Below are 14575 nucleotides of genomic sequence, written 5' to 3'. Positions count from 1 at the left end.
GGCTCAGTCCTGCTCTCACCCGCTGGCGCTGCGAGGCACGAAAACTACAAATCCCATGAGGCCTTGGGGCACAAGTGTCCCGGGGACTACTGGGAGACGGCGCTTCCTGGTCCAACTGTAGGACTCGGGCAAGGAGGGGGGGGGTGCTAGGGTCGCCTGATCCCCGGCCCTGGATGGCAGGTCCCGAGCCGAAGCCCTCTTAATAAACGTAGCCTCATCCCCTCGGCGCTTCCCGTTCTCTCGGCTCCGCCCCCTAAGCGCGTCTCTGTCGGAGAAATTCGGTGGGGCGTGGCGGGATGGAGACTAGCCAATCGATTGCCCGCGTTCGGAACGGGGGCGGGGCTACCAGGAAGAGCCGCGACTGCTCATCATCTCCCTGGGACGCCGGGTCCTCTCAACCAATCAGCGCCTGGGGCGGGAAGGCGGGGCGAGTTCCTCAGGGTGGGGCGAATCACCGGGCAGACAGTCGCTACCAATAGAAAGAGGAAAGCGCGGTTAAGAGGACGGGCCGGGGGCGGGGCCGACAAAACCCCGAAGGAAGAAGCGCCGCGAGAGACCATGAATATCCTCCCAAAGAAGAGTTGGCATGTTCGAAATAAGGACAACGTCGCCCGTGTGCGGCGGGACGAAGCCCAGGCCCGCGACGAGCAGCGGGAGCGGGAGAGGCGGGCGCTGCTGGCCCAACAGGAGGTAAGGGGCCCGGCGGCGAGAGGGCGCAGGCGCGATCGAGACGAGGCGGGTGCCGTTTGCGCATGCGCGGGGAAGGAATCCCGCTTCGCTGCGTACCGGGGGTAGTGCAGGAAGAGCGATGTCCAGAGCGCGTTGGTGGGGGGGAGGGGCAGAGCGGAGCATCCCGCTGGCTTGTGAGGCTTGCTCGGCCAGCATCCCCCACGAGTGGGCATCCCGCGTGGGCTTAGGCACCGTGGCCCCCAGGTAGCGTCTCAGGGACGGGCCTGAGCATTGAATGTGTCCGTGGAGGGGTGGGACACACTGGCCCCCACGCGGTCTCCTTCCTTCCCCGTCACCGACACATTCCAGCTCCTGGGCCCCCCTTGACACAGAGCCAGGGACGGACCCCGCGGCCCGCTATGTGCGGCACGGTCAGGACAGGCCACCTCCTGGCGGGCTCTAAAGCCTTGGTTTGCGCTCGCGTCTTCCCATTCCGCACTTGACCCGCAGCTGGGAAGCCGATTCGCCTTCGCCCCGTCCCTGAGCACGTGCACCCCCGGGGATGGGGCGACAGGCTTGGGGCCAGAAGGGCTTGGGGCCCCGCCCTGCTCGATGCCGCCTGCAGACTGCAGATGCGGCTGCGTCCGTCACCCGTCACAACCTGGAGCTGCCCCGGGCACGCTGGCGCTTGCAAAGACCCTCGCGTTCTCTCCCAGGCTCGAACCGACCTCCTCCGGAAAAGAGCCCGCCGCGGAACGCCGCTTCCCGGCGCGGGGGCGGGAGCGGCCATCGAGGACCCTCGCCCCGTGGACCTGTTTCGGGAGCTGGTAGAGGAAGGGAAGGGGACGAGCTGTGGCAACAGGGACTACGAGGAAGAAAAGAGGCAGGAAAAGGTAAGGGGGGATCGGCTCTCGACTCGAGTTCATTGAGGCTCCTGCGGACGCTGAGTTAACCCCCTGCAAGGAGTGAGGGAACCATGGGCAGCCTGGACCCCGACAGATGGGGTCTGTCCCTTTGGAGCTGGACCCCCTGCCCTGGCCCTGACCCCTCCTCTTCCCTCCCCTCTATTCCAAAGGAACGACAGGAAAGAGCCCTGGGGGTCCTGACCTACCTGGGCCAGAGTGCTGCAGAGGCGCAGACTCAGCCCCCTTGGTACCAGCTCCCCCCCAAGGCCAGGGACACACAGGGTGGCCCCGCACCCGATGAAAAAGCCAAGAGCCACCTGGACCCACTTCGGGAGCTTAAGAGGCAGCTGGGCAAGAAGCAGCAGAGCAGAGGCGGCAGAGAGGGGGGCAGCCGTCCCAAGGAGCCAGGGAAGCGGCGCCTCGAGAGGTAAGGGCAGGGTTCTGGGTCCTCAGAATCCAAGGGTGTCAGACCCACCGTTTTAGATGGGAGCCCCACCCCTGACTTTTCCACATGGGAAACTGAAGCCTAAAAGCAGGGACCTGCTCAGACACCCCCAAACAATCCCACCAAGTCCAAGCCCTCTCCCCCATTGTACGGATGGGTAAGGCGAGTCAAAATGCTTCCGAGTGCTCAGACCGGAGCAGACAGACCCTGACGTTCTCTGGGCTGAGAACATGCCTTGGGGGGCCAGGGCCCTTCCCTTACTTGCTTGTTCTCCCCCAGCCCTGGAAGCACCTCTTTGGAGCAGCTTCGGGCGGAGCGCCTGAGGAGAGAGGCCTCAGAACGGGCCCGGGCAGAGGCGCTCATGGCCTCGGTGCGCGGAGAGCAGCCGCAAGAGGAGGCCGATGAGCGCAAGAGGCGCTACAATTCTCAGTTCCACCCCCAGCTTGCCCGGCCCCCTCGGCGCTAGGACCGCAGATGTCATATAAAACTATTTATTCATAAATATCTTCAAAAATGAAAATAGGTTTACGAAAAACAAGTCCTTCCCCAGCTGGGGAGGGGGGGGAGAGTCCCTGGCCTGGAGAGCTGCCCCTGGCCCCAGGTGCTGGGGGCAGGCAGGGGGGGGGAGAGGGTCAGAGGGCAGGGGTCACTGCAGGTCCCGGTCCTCCAAGTAGCGGTACTCGAAGGTGAAGCCTTCCTTCTTTCGCTGGCCCCACTTCTCATAGTCAAAGTAGATGTAGGTGCCCTGGGGAGACAAGGCGAGTTGGGGACCACGGTCAGCTCAGGAGTCTGAGGGCCTCGCTGTGCCCTTAGGCATCTGGGTTCTGGTCCCAGTGGGGAACGTCCATTTTCTCATCTGAACAAATCTCTAGGGACCCCCCTCCCATCAAATTCTGAGGCAGAGGCACTCCTACCTGTGCCAGAGCCCCAAGGCCAAGGCTGTGACCTGCCTTTCAGCGCTAGACAGGGTCTGAGAGGGGCCCTGGGGCTTCTGAGGCTGCGCTGTGGAAGGCCACAGGCCTCCCCTCACAACTGCAGGAAACGCTCTGTGTCAGCTGCGGACGTGCAGTGAAAACAAACAGAGCTATGGCTTTTTTTCCCATCCAAAGTCACATTCTCTCCAAAAGCCATCCAGGGCCTTGGAAGTCCACAGATAAGAGACCAGGTTAAGAGCCCCCCCCCCATCTAGTGCAGTGAAGGGGGTGCCCATCAAATGGCCTAAGACTGGGATGGAAAACAACGGTGCCATAAGACGATAAAAGCAACATTTTGAAGAAATGTGGGGAGACCCGAATGACCTGAGGCTGAACTGGGAGAAATCAACTCTGACAAGACTCAACACCCCTGAATAAGCAAGGAGCACACTTACTAGCTGTGTGACCCTGGGCAAGTCACTTAACCCCAAGTGCCTCACTCAAAAAAAAAAAAAAAAAAACAAGTAAAGGAGGGAGCCCAGGGACCAACGGAAGCGCAAAGGTTCTAGATGTGGGCAATCCAAACGTTTGGTTTGCTGGACAAGGCCCAGCATGACAGTGCTCTGGGTTTTGTCCCTGGGTAGAATGTCAGTTTTTAAAAATGATTAAATAGAAATTTTTAAAAATTAAAGTGTGTGTATTGGGGGGGGGGGGTGACAGCACTGGGGCAGTGGGGAAAGAACTGCCAGAAGCAGAGTATGGGATACATTTCTTGGAAACTTAACAGCTTTTTCATAAAAGCAGCTTTCGGGCAGCAATGACCACAACCCCTCCCTTTTCTGCCCTTCTTACTGATGGGGAAGGGACCTGGCTGGGGCTAAAAGCCCTCCTCCTTCGGCCCGGGTTCTGAACCCTTTGGAAAATGGGGAGGGGGTCCTCACCTGCTCAAACTCATCGGTGATGGTCTTGGGCTCCTCGTGCCGCTGAAACCACATCATGTATTTGGTGTGAAATCGCCACGACTGCTTCTTGAGGGCCTTGGCAGCCAGGTACTGAGCCTTTGTGCCCTGGCAGGGGTCAAAGGGCAGGGGTCAGGGCCCCAGGCTCTCAGGTCCAACCTTCCTCCGATCCCAGGGAGACACGTGCAGGACCATGAGGAGGGGGCGAGGATGGGCTCTGCCGGGGCTGCCCGGGACAGGGCTGACCCACCTCTAAATAATAGAAGATGAAGAACAGGGTCTCCGTCGAAAGGCGCTGGTAGAATTCCACCGTGTCCGAGTGCGGCGGTGGCATCTGGTGGTGGTACAGCGGGGTCGGGCACGGGTTCCGAGGCAGGTACTGCCTATCGAGGACAGTCAAGACAAGCTCTCTTCCTGGGCCTCGGGGCCCCTCGGAGACCCCACCAACCATTCAGAACCCTGCTCCCTCCGATACAGCATCCGGCCTGCCCCGGAGACTCCCTCCTCACCCGCCCCCTCTGCAGCGTCCGCGGCGCTCTCCCATCCTGCCCCTCACCCAGCGTCCGGCTGAGGATGCTGGCCATGCCCTTCCTCCCTCTGGAAGCCTAGTTTCCCATCCTGTCCCAAAGGACTGGGAAATCCCAACCCACCCTCTGGCCCCCAGCAGCCGTCCCCTCCACCCCGGCCCCAGCACTCACCGGATGCGTTCTGAGTCTGAAGGGTGGGGCATGTGGTGCCAGGCAGCCTCCTCCATAGCTTGCTGGTAGAGCTGTTCCTTGGTGAGGGCCACAGGCCCCAGGGGGCAGACGCCCAGCGACAGCGGGATGTTGACCTCGGACAGCTGCAGGGGCGGCTGGGCTGAGGCCGGAGGGGCCGAACTGCTGCCCAGGAGCATGTCTGGGTGAGAAGGACAGGAGACGTCTGGAGGAGACTCCCAGGCTGGGCTCCCCTCGGGGCCCGGCTTCCCCCAGGGCTGCCACTCACCACGCTCGGCCAGGTGCAGGGCGGGTACAGGATCCTCGATGCCAGAGCTGATGGCTGCCCGCTCTGCCATGGACTTCAGGGAACTCAGGGGTTCAGGAGCCTGGGGACACAGGGAGCCACAGTGGGCCAGAGCACCTGAGCCACTCCCTCATTCTGCGGACAAGGCCAGGGGGATCTGCCGTCCTCCGCAGGCACTGCCCGTCTCCATAGTGAGGAAGGGGAGGGGAAGACGAGGGGAGCCCAAGAGTGGCACCGGGCCTGACCCCCTCTCCTCCCAGCGGCTGGGTCAGTGGGGGCCAGGGGAGCCGGGGGATGCTCACGGCTCACCCAGTTTGCAGAGGAAGAAGCTGAGACCGAGGGAAGGGACGGGAGGCTCTCACCTTGATCTCCGGGGCTGTGCTGAACTGCGGGGGGCCATTGAGCAGGGCCCCAGCTGCCTTGGGCTCACTGAAGCTGGGTGTCGGGGAGCTGGGAGGGTTCACAGGCAGGGGCACCAGGAGGCTGGGTCCTCCGGCACTGCTCCCCGAGCCCCCGCCCACGCCCCCTGCCCCGGCTGGAGCCGCCCCGGCCGCCTCCTTCCTGGGTGTGGGAGAGGGCAAGACAAGCAAGTCAAGGCTCACGGGAAGACGAGGATGCAGGCAGACTAGAGCGCTAAGAAGGTGATGCCAGAGCTGCCGCTGGCATCGTCCTAAAGAGACTCAGAGCCTTCTGAACGCTCCCAAGTGCCCCCCACTGGCCCTCTTCCTTGGGGAGCCAGGGGCCCTCTGGGGCCTCTCCCACGGCTCCCTCCCCCCCAGCTGGCTGGGGCCCTCTCAGAAGCGCACACAAGCAGGTCCCTGTCTCGGTCTCCCTGGGACTGTGACTCACGTGGCGGTGGGGGGTGGGTTGTGGGGGCCAGGGGGGGGACCCAGGGCTTGGCTGCTGCTGCTGCTGCTCCCACTGCTGCTCAGGCTCAGCTCTGATGAATTATCAGCCACCACGGAGCTATAGCCTAAGGGGCGAGGGAGGAAGCATCAGGCGGGAAAGCACTCTCGGCCACCACCCCGACGTGTCCCTCTTCCCCCCCGGCCCCCCCCACTCACTGGTGGCCCCGTTCTGCTTGCTGCTGTTCCCACCAGGCTGGACGCTGGGTGGCCTGGGCTGGGCGGAGCCGGTGGTCGGGGCAGGAGGGGCTACAGCCTGGGCGTACGGGGTGGGGGTGCTGGCATTGTGGCCGGGGGCAGGGTTGGCTTTGGGAGGCACCACGGGAGCCCCGTTGCTGCCGGGCCCATTGCCCAGTGCAGGGGGCGCAGGGGCAGGGCCGGCCGGGTAGCTGGACGGCACAGCAGGGGACTGTGGGTGGTGGTTGCTGTGGACAGGCTTAGAGCCATTCTTGGCTGGAGACTGAGGAAGAGAGGAGAGAGAGAGACCGGTCAGGGCCCAGGGGAGCGGACAATGTTCCCTGCAGCCACCTGGGGCCCAGGCAGGCTCAGACAAAGGGGAGAGGGGGACCCTACCTGGCTCACTTCACTGTCTGTAGACCGTCCTCTCTTTTTGTCATCTTCAGAGTTTTCCTAGGATTCAGAAAATAGAATTAGGGGGTCTGAAGGGACTTTATCTGGCATAGGGGCCTAGGTCTTCATTCCTCCAGACCCCCAACCTCGGACACCATTCCCTCAGGAAGCCATCCATGGGGCTTGCTTGTCATCCCCATGAGGACCTTGGGGTCCGGGGGGCCGGCCCTGCCCCTCCCAAAGAGGCTTCTCAAGAAAATGACACATCCACCCAGGGGACAGAGGTCCCTCCCCACACTTTGGGGACCCAGGGCTTCAGCTCACCGTAGTGCAGTTGGCTGGACTGGGCGGGATGGGGGAGCTGGAGGTGGTGGAGGTGGGTGTGCTGCTGGACTGATTAAAGATCTCATCCTCCATGTGGCTGTGGCTTGGGGGTGAGGTGGCGACCAGCGCCTGTGCTGTGGTGGAAGAAAATGTGGCCTGGCTCCTGAGCCCCTGCCTCAGACCCAGGCCCCATGGACTCCTCCCTGCACCCCCCCGGCTCCTTACGAATGTCCTCAAGATCAAGGTCATCGTAGAGGAACTCATTCTCCTCAAAGTCGGGGTCCTGCGAGGAGTCCACGTAATATTCCACATCGTCCTTGATCTTCCGGATCGAGTCCACCAGGATGGAGTCGTTGTCCAGCATGCGCAGTATGGTCTCCAGCATGCGCACGTGGTAGCGGTGCTTCTCGATGTGTCGCTTCAAGCCCTCAATCCGATCCTGCTTCTGGGGGCAGCCATGGGAGAGGCAGCTCAGGACCCTAACCCTCCAGAACACTGCCCCCACCCAGGGCCGTCGGTACCCAGACACCCCAGGAGCCAGAACCTGTAGACTCCAGGGGCCCAATCTGGTTCTTTGGAGTTTTTTGATGAGGCAATTGGGGTTAAATGACTTGCTTAGGGTCTACACAGCTAGTAACTGTTAAGTGTCTGAGGCCGCATTTGAACTCAGGTCCTCCTGAATCCAAGGCCGGTGCTTTATCCACTGTGCTACCTAGCTGCCCCATCCAGAGGCCCAATCTATACCAAGACACCCCAGGATCCAGGCCCTGTAGACCTCAGGGGCCCAGTCTATATCAAGAGACCACGGGATCCAGGCCCTGTAGACCTCAGGGGCCCAGTCTGTACCAAGAGACCCTAGGATCCAGACCCTGCAGACCTCAGGGGCCCAGTCTGTACCAAGAGACCCCAAGAACCAGTACCTATAGACCACAAGGGCCCAGTCTGTACTAAGATATTCCAGGATCTAGGTCCTGTACAATTCAGGGGCCCAGTCTGTAACAAAATCCCAGCAACTAGGACCTGCAGATTCCAGGGACCCAATCTATACCAAGACACCCCAGGATCCAAGTCCTGTGGACCTCAGAGGCCCATTCAGTACCAAGAGACCCTAGGATTCAGGTCCTATAGACCTCAGGGGCCCAGTCTGTACCAAGAGACCTTAGGATCCAGGCCCTGTAAACCTCAGGCCCAGTCTGTACCAAAATCCCAGGAACTAGGACCTGCAGACTCTAGGGGCCCTGTCTGTACCAAGAGACCACGGGATCCAGGCCCTGTAGACCTCAGGGGCTCAGTCTGTATCAAGAGACTCCAGGATCCAGGTCCTGTAGACCTCAGGGGCCCAGTCTGTACCAAGAGACCACGAGATCCAGGTCCTGTAGACCTCAGGGGCCCAGTCTGTACCAAGAGACTCCAGGATCCAGGCCCTGTAGACCTCAGGGGCCCAGTCCGTACCAAAAGACTCCAGGATGCAGGCCCTGTAGACTTCAGGGGCCCAGTCCGTACCAAGAGACCACAGGATCCAAGCCCTGTAGACCTCAGGGGCCCAGTCTGTACCAAGAGACTCCAGGATCCAGGCCCTGCAGACCTCAGGGGCCCAGTCTGTATCAAGAGACTCCAGGATCCAGGCCCTGTAGACCTCAGGGGCCCAGTCTGTACCAAGAGACCATGGGATCCAGGCCCTGTAGACCTCAGGGGCCCAGTCTGTACCAAGAGACTCCAGGATCCAGGCCCTATAGACCTCAAGGGCCCAGTCTGTACCAAGAGACTCCAGGATCCAGGTCCTGCAGACCTCAGGGGCCCAGTCTGTATCAAGAGACTCCAGGATCCAGGCCCTGTAGACCTCAGGGGCCCAGTCTATATCAAGAGACCACGGGATCCAGGCCCTGTAGACCTCAAAGGCCCAGTCTGTACCAAGAGACTCCAGGATCCAGGCCCTGTAGACCTCAGGGGCCCAGTCTATATCAAGAGACCACGGGATCCAGGCCCTGTAGACCTCAAAGGCCCAGTCTGTACCAAGAGACTCCAAGATCCAGGCCCTGTAGACCTCAGGGGCCCAGTCTATATCGAGACCACGGCATCCAGGCCCTGTAGACCTCAAGGGTCCAGTCTGTACCAAGAGATTCCAGGATCCAGGTCCTGTACAGCTCAGGGGCCCAGTCTGTAACAAAATCCCAGGAACTAGGACCTGCAGACTCCAGGGGCCCAATCTGTATCAAGAAACCCCAGGATCCAAGTCTGTGGACCTCAGAGGCCCATTCAGTACCAAGAGACCACGGGATCCAGGACCTGCAGACCCTAGGGGCCCAGTCTGTACCAAGAGACCCCAAGAACCAGTACCTATAGATCCCAGGATCCAGGCCCTTCAGACCTCAAGGGCCCAAACAATACTGAAAGACCTCAAGATCCAGGCCCTTAGGGGCAGCTATGTGGCACAGTGGATAAAGTACTGGCCCTGGATTCAGGAGGACCTGAGTTCAAATCCGGCCTCAGACACTTGACACTTACTAGCTGTGTGACCCTGGGCAAGTCACTTAACCTTCATTGTCCCACCAAAAAAAAAAAAAAAAAAAGATCCAGGCCCTACACAGGACCTGATCTCAGTCGCTACATGACAGACATTGGTATGCGGGTGTCCAGCACCCAGAGCTCCCCCCAAGCTGGAAGCAGAATTATCCCCAGAGCAAGAGAGGAGCTAACAGCACAAGTGTGTGGCCACACAAAGGGAAGAGGACAGGCAAAGAAGGGCAGGTGTTTGAGTGAGCTCTCTCTCTGTCTCTCATACGCAGACACACACCCACCCCTCATACACTGTCTTTCTGCCCTTAGAGACCCCAGAATCCAAGCTCCCAGCCCCAAAGACACAGCATCCATCTCCCCAAACTCTCTCCCTCCTAGAATCCAGGCCCAGAGATGCCAGGTGCAGACCCTGGCCAGCTCGCCTGCCTGGCCTCTCACCTCCAAACCACCAGCCAGCTTCCAAGTCCCAGCAGCCAGAGACCCAGGACCAGGGATTCCAATCCTCACAGACATTAGCACCAGGGATCCCAGCATCTAGTCCAACTCAGACCCATAGACACCAGCTTCCAAGCCCCCTGCTGTCACCCAACACACTCCGAAAACAGAATCTCCATTTGGTGACACAATCATTCAAGCCTCTAAGTCATTCCCCTCCTTTACACCCTTGGATCCAAGCCTCCAGCTCCTAAAGAAATCAGCATCCAGGCCATCAGCCCTTCTGGACCCTGCCTCCCCACTCCCAGCCGGCCCCTCAGTCAACCAGCACTCATGAGGTGCCTGCTCTATACCAGACCCCCAGGGGCCACCCAGACCTCAGCCTTCACGTACGCCGGCATGAAGGCCTGCCCCTCGTTTAAGGTCTTGCAAGGGTGGCTGGGTGACTACTTGCTGGAAACACTGGAGTGGGGATTCTTGTCTGGCCCAGGTTGCAACCAATACGGCTGAGGTGCTAACACTGAATGTTTCGTGAAACCAACGTGGCATCCAAAGTCCCTAGAATCCCGGCTTCTGGCCCCCAGGCCTCGCCTTCCAAGCCCTGCAGTTCCTGGATAGCATTCTCAAACTGTAGCATCTCAACCCTTAGAGACAGCAGCATCTGGCTGCCCAGCCCCACACACCCCAGCTTTCAGCCTGCAGCCCCCACAGCCCCTGGAGTGCAGACACCTAAAAACAAAACACGCCCAATCAGGGCCTCCGGACCCCGCCACAGACAGGAAGGCCCCCTCGGCTTCCACCTGACCTATAAACCCCAGGATTCGGGGCCCTTTTTGCTACAGACTCCAGCACCCAGGCCCTGAGTTCCTGCAAGCCCAACATGCCACAAAGCCTGGCAGGCAGCCCAACAGGCTCCACAGAGTCCCCGCTCTCCTGGAAGCCCCCCAGGCTCTGGCACCTTCACCATCCAGCCTCCCAGATTTACAAACTCACGGCCAGCCAGCATCCCCTGCAGCACCCTGCATTCGATGCCAAAGGTCCCTGGCACCTTCTGTCCACGCTGGGGGCACCCAACCCCACCCCCCCAGTGGTCCCCTGGCTCCAGCCTCCACTTGCCCCAACTCACGTCCTTATCCCCCTTCTTCTTCCGGGTCTGTACAGACAGCGACTCCACTTCACTCTCAAACTGGTCCACCTGCATATTGAGGGTGTCGATGGTGTTCTGGGCAGAGGAAGGAATCGGGGCGGCCGTGAGCGCCAGGCCAGCGGCCGGCCTGCCTGCCAGCCTCGCCCAGGCCCCACACACTCACCGTGAGCCACTGCCCAACCTCCTCCTTCTCCTTCTGGGCCGGGTCCACCTTCTGGGCCAGGCCAAGCCCCTCTTTGCTGTAAGCTTTGGTCTTCGTTTCCCGTTCCACGACCTTGAAACGCTCCATTTGCTGTGGGGGACAGAGAGGAGGGTCCTGGAGGCTGCCGGTCCCCTGGGCCAGCCCCTCCTGTCCCCAGACCTGCACCCTTGGCCGGGGTCTCCGTAGGCCGCCCTCCTCGTACCGTCTCGATGAGCTTGCGGTTGTCGATGAGCTGCCGCTTGTCCTTGATTTCGTTGGAAGCTACCCATGTCTTGATCTGGTCCCTCAGCCGCTGGAGAGCAAGAGAAACCCTGGAGTGAGCGTGAGCCGTGCACATTCCAGGCCCTGGGTCCTCCCAGGCCCTCCCCACTTCCCTGCTGAACCCCGTTAGGGAACACATGCGCTACCAACACTGGCCTCCCCCACCAAGTGCTGGGCTGTGGACGCCTCGGGTAAGAGGTTGAGCAGGAAGAGGTGGGGGGCGATTTTCACCCCAGACTCTCTCCTCTACAGCCCACTCTCGGTATGTGGGCACCCAGTCTTGGCTGGAGAACTCCAGAGACGGAAAAACAACTGAGACCTCCGTTATACACAGCAGACGAGTGGCCAAGGTCTATGAAGCGCACCGACCCACTCTGGGCCAGAGCTGCCCTCTCTCCTAGCAGCCAGACCCCCATCCTTGGGCCACAGGCCGGTGTGCCACCTCCCACGCCCCCCCCCCCACACACACACCTGTAGCTTCTTAATCTCCTTCTTCAGGTCAGCCTCATACTTCTCTTTCTGGTTGGCATTCGCGGCATTGTGAAGCTAAAAAAGGAAGAACAAGGGTCGGTGGAAGCCTCGATCCTTTACCCCATCCCTCAAAGGTCATGCCAGACAAAGTGCCACCAGATGGAGAGAAAAGTAGACTCGAAAGTATCCTTGCTCCTTGATCGTTCAAGGACCCATACCCCTTAACCTCAACAGCAGCGACAAAACTTCCCATCAGGGACCCAGGGGTCCAGCCTTCCCACCTCCCATCTCTGCCCTCTTGGGGACCCAAGATCTCAGCCTCCTTCCGCCCAGCCTTGTCACCTTCTGCCAAATGTCCTCAAACTGCTCAACTCCTTCGGACACCTTCTTGAGGCAGCGATCAATCTCACCTGGGGTGATGATGAGAGAGTCATGGGGCCGGTGGAGTCGGGTTTGGGGGTGGGAAGGAGAGGACAGGAAGGGGACCCCATACCTTGGAGTTTTCGCTTATCTGCCATCTTTCCTGCCCTAGAGACACCTGCTCTTCATGCTCCCAGAGTCAGACACTGTGGGACAAAAGGAGGGGCTGGAGGTCAGGGTTGGGAGCCTCCTGACCTCCTGTCCCTCCCACCCCCACAGCTCCAGTGTGGCAGCCCGGTGGGGACCAGGACGGCCACAGAAGGCAGAGAAGGTGCTCTCGCTCCCAGAGCCAAACCCGGAGGTCGACTACAGGGAGGCGTTCCCCTGGTCAGAAGAAAGCACCACTCCAGGCCCTCCTTGGCGGCACTTTTCATTTCTTGTCCTGGGTGCCAGGCAGGCAAACAGCAGCCTGGGCCCTTGGGAAAGGCAAGGTGGTCTTTCCTACCCCGGGAGCCCACCTATGCCACAAGGGGAGCCAGCAGAACGGGGAGGTCCCCTCGGTCCCAGATGTCCTCACTCCAAAGAGGGGGAATGCATCCCTTGGACAGCACCTTGCCAAAATCAGGGCGCCCGTTCCTGCCCACCAGCTCTTGGGCCAGTGCCCTCAGAGAAAGAGCCTGGTATACCCCCAACCAAACAGCAGAATTCAGGGACCCCTCACCCCCATGCAGAGGGTCCTTAAACCCAGGCCAAGTGGTCGAGGGATAAGGAACCAAGCCGAGAGATCAGGATGGGGAGCTAGGAGAGGGCTAGACCTTCCAGCGATGCTAAGTTGGGAGACCCTTCCCCTCCGGGTGCTCTAGGACAAAGCCTGGTTCCAACCCCCGCCCCAGAAGTCCCGACAGGGGCCTGGAGGCCATGGGGGGAGGGATGGAGGAGGTGTCCACAGCGGTGGGGGGCCTCCTGGTCAGCTTTAGGGAGGCCCCACCTCCAGAACACTCTGGTGGCTCTGCGGCAGGGGCATGGCCCCCTTGGGGAAGAGCCTCCACAAAGGGGCAGGGTCACTGTGGGTCAAGCCTGGCTCTGCGGCAGGGGGACGACCCCGAGGAGGGGGAGGAGGGACGCATGGTGTTCGTGGGGGACTTGACCCCCTGGGGGGGGTAGCACTGTAGCAGGGGCTTGACCCCCTGGGGGGGCCGGCTCTGCGGCAGGGGCATGGTGCTCTTGGGGGGCACGACCCGGGGAGGGTGGAGTGGTGGGGCTGAGGCAGGGACACGGCCCCCCACCCCGGGCAGGGCGGCGCTCTCACCACACAGGCCCGGCGGCTCCTGGCTCCTCCTCGGCGGCTTCTCGGCGGCCTCGGGGGCCGGGCCTGGACCGGGGCCGGCCTCGGGCTCCCGGCTGCGGGCGGGCGGGCAGAGGGGGCGGCGCCTGGGAGGGCGCCTGTCGCGACAGGCCCGGGCGCTCTCGTGACAGCGGCGCGGGCCGGGCTCGGGCTCCCGGGGGGCCGGGGAGGGCTCCCGGGGCTCTGGGGCCAGGCGAGGCGGAGGCGCTCGCTGGCTACTCCGCGGAAGCGGCCCTGGCCGGCTCCAAGATGGCGGCGGCGGCGGCGGCGGCGGTAGCGGCGGCGGCCTCGTCTGCGCCCCCGGCCCGGCCCCGCCCCGCCCGCGCGCCCCGGCCGCGCCCGCCCATTGGCCGCGCCGCACCGCTGCGCCCGGACTCCATTGGCCGCACCGCGGGCAGCAGCCGCCGATTGGGCGACATCGAGCCCGGCCCGCCTCCCACACCCTCCTTCCAGACTCCCACCCCTCCGGGCACAACACGCCGGCGCGAGGGCAGACGCGTCAGTCAGGCAGCCGTCGCGGCGCCATAGGCTGGCTTTGGTCCTCCCCGCCCCACCTTTGCCCCATTGGTCGAGGGGGTGGAGCCGGAGCCCGAAGCATCAGTAAGAGCCTGGGCGAAGTTTCACGGGCTCTAGGGAGCGTTCTAGCCTGCTGCCATTGGTCAAGGCAGGGAGTCTGGGCAGGGCTTCATTGGCCCCAGCCCTACCCCCCGTGGACAACAACACGGCGGTGTGAGGCTCGACACGTCCGTCAGACGGGAGCGGCCTCGCCATTGGGCAGCGCTGGCTCCCGCCCCACCTCCGGCGGCCTGGGGGTGTCCCCCGGCTTGCGGCGACCGTCAGGACCTCCTCAGCGGCCGACAGGCGGAGCGGGGCAAGCGATTTTGTCCGGGCTCCCCAGGCCCTGCCCTCCTCCGTTCTCCGGGAAGGCCGGGCCTCGCGCGCGCAGCCCCGCGCCCTGGCGGCTGTCACCGAGGCTCGTAGCCCATTGGCCAGCGGGCAGGGGGCGGGCCCCAGGGCCGCGACTGCTGGCCGGCGTAGCTGCCAGTCATCCCTGAGCCGCCAGTGAGGGGGCGGGCCTGGAAGAATGGAGCCCTGATTGGTCCGAGGGCCGGGGCGGTCCCTGCTCCTCCGCTTCTGCCTCTAT

The 14575-nt window shown here is 62.1% G+C and overlaps 2 protein-coding genes across 3 annotated transcripts; one reads left to right on the top strand and one right to left on the bottom strand.

Annotated features, from left to right (window-relative positions):
• The first annotated feature begins 426 nt into the window (after positions 1-426).
• LENG1 (leukocyte receptor cluster member 1) lies at positions 427-2611 on the top strand. Its single transcript, XM_043992648.1, has 4 exons — positions 427-690; positions 1386-1562; positions 1745-2001; positions 2299-2611. Exons 1-4 carry the CDS (start codon positions 559-561, stop codon positions 2483-2485), a joined length of 753 nt encoding a protein of 250 aa, XP_043848583.1. The 5' UTR covers positions 427-558; the 3' UTR covers positions 2486-2611.
• CNOT3 (CCR4-NOT transcription complex subunit 3) lies at positions 2497-13683 on the bottom strand. 2 transcript variants are annotated; one of them, XM_043992634.1, is made up of 18 exons: positions 13396-13683; positions 12220-12292; positions 12069-12136; positions 11727-11801; positions 11197-11286; positions 10956-11084; positions 10772-10867; positions 6919-7138; positions 6694-6827; positions 6373-6429; positions 5959-6259; positions 5744-5867; positions 5257-5455; positions 4877-4976; positions 4591-4789; positions 4143-4275; positions 3875-4000; positions 2497-2764 (listed from the first exon to the last, which is right to left on the bottom strand). In XM_043992634.1, the coding sequence occupies exons 2-18, from the start codon at positions 12242-12244 to the stop codon at positions 2666-2668; spliced, it is 2175 nt and encodes a 724-aa protein (XP_043848569.1). In that variant the 5' UTR covers positions 12245-12292; positions 13396-13683; the 3' UTR covers positions 2497-2665. The 2 variants fall into 2 exon arrangements, with proteins under 2 accessions (XP_043848569.1, XP_043848570.1); XM_043992635.1 differs by lacking the exon at positions 13396-13683 and adding an exon at positions 12605-13286.
• Positions 13684-14575: the final 892 nt, after the last annotated feature.

This window comes from Dromiciops gliroides, chromosome 3 (genome assembly GCF_019393635.1).
Source record: "Dromiciops gliroides isolate mDroGli1 chromosome 3, mDroGli1.pri, whole genome shotgun sequence".
NCBI lineage: Eukaryota > Metazoa > Chordata > Mammalia > Microbiotheria > Microbiotheriidae > Dromiciops > Dromiciops gliroides.
The sequence above is the reverse complement of the archived record's forward strand: the minus strand, read 5'-3'. Positions and strand labels throughout refer to the sequence as shown.

Excerpts from the sequence above, each read along its gene's own strand:
- LENG1 (XM_043992648.1), top strand. The coding sequence starts at position 559 with ATGAATATCCTCCCAAAGAAGAGTTGGCATGTTCGAAATAAGGACAAC. Across the intron at positions 691-1,385 it reads CGCTGCTGGCCCAACAGGAG|GCTCGAACCGACCTCCTCCG; the intron begins GTAAGGGGCCCG and ends GTTCTCTCCCAG. Across the intron at positions 2,002-2,298 it reads GGGAAGCGGCGCCTCGAGAG|CCCTGGAAGCACCTCTTTGG; the intron begins GTAAGGGCAGGG and ends GTTCTCCCCCAG.
- CNOT3 (XM_043992634.1), bottom strand. The coding sequence starts at position 12,244 with ATGGCAGATAAGCGAAAACTCCAAG. Across the intron at positions 4,001-4,142 it reads TCATCTTCTATTATTTAGAG|GGCACAAAGGCTCAGTACCT; the intron begins GTGGGTCAGCCC and ends GACCCCTGCCAG. Across the intron at positions 2,765-3,874 it reads TCACCGATGAGTTTGAGCAG|GGCACCTACATCTACTTTGA; the intron begins GTGAGGACCCCC and ends TTGTCTCCCCAG.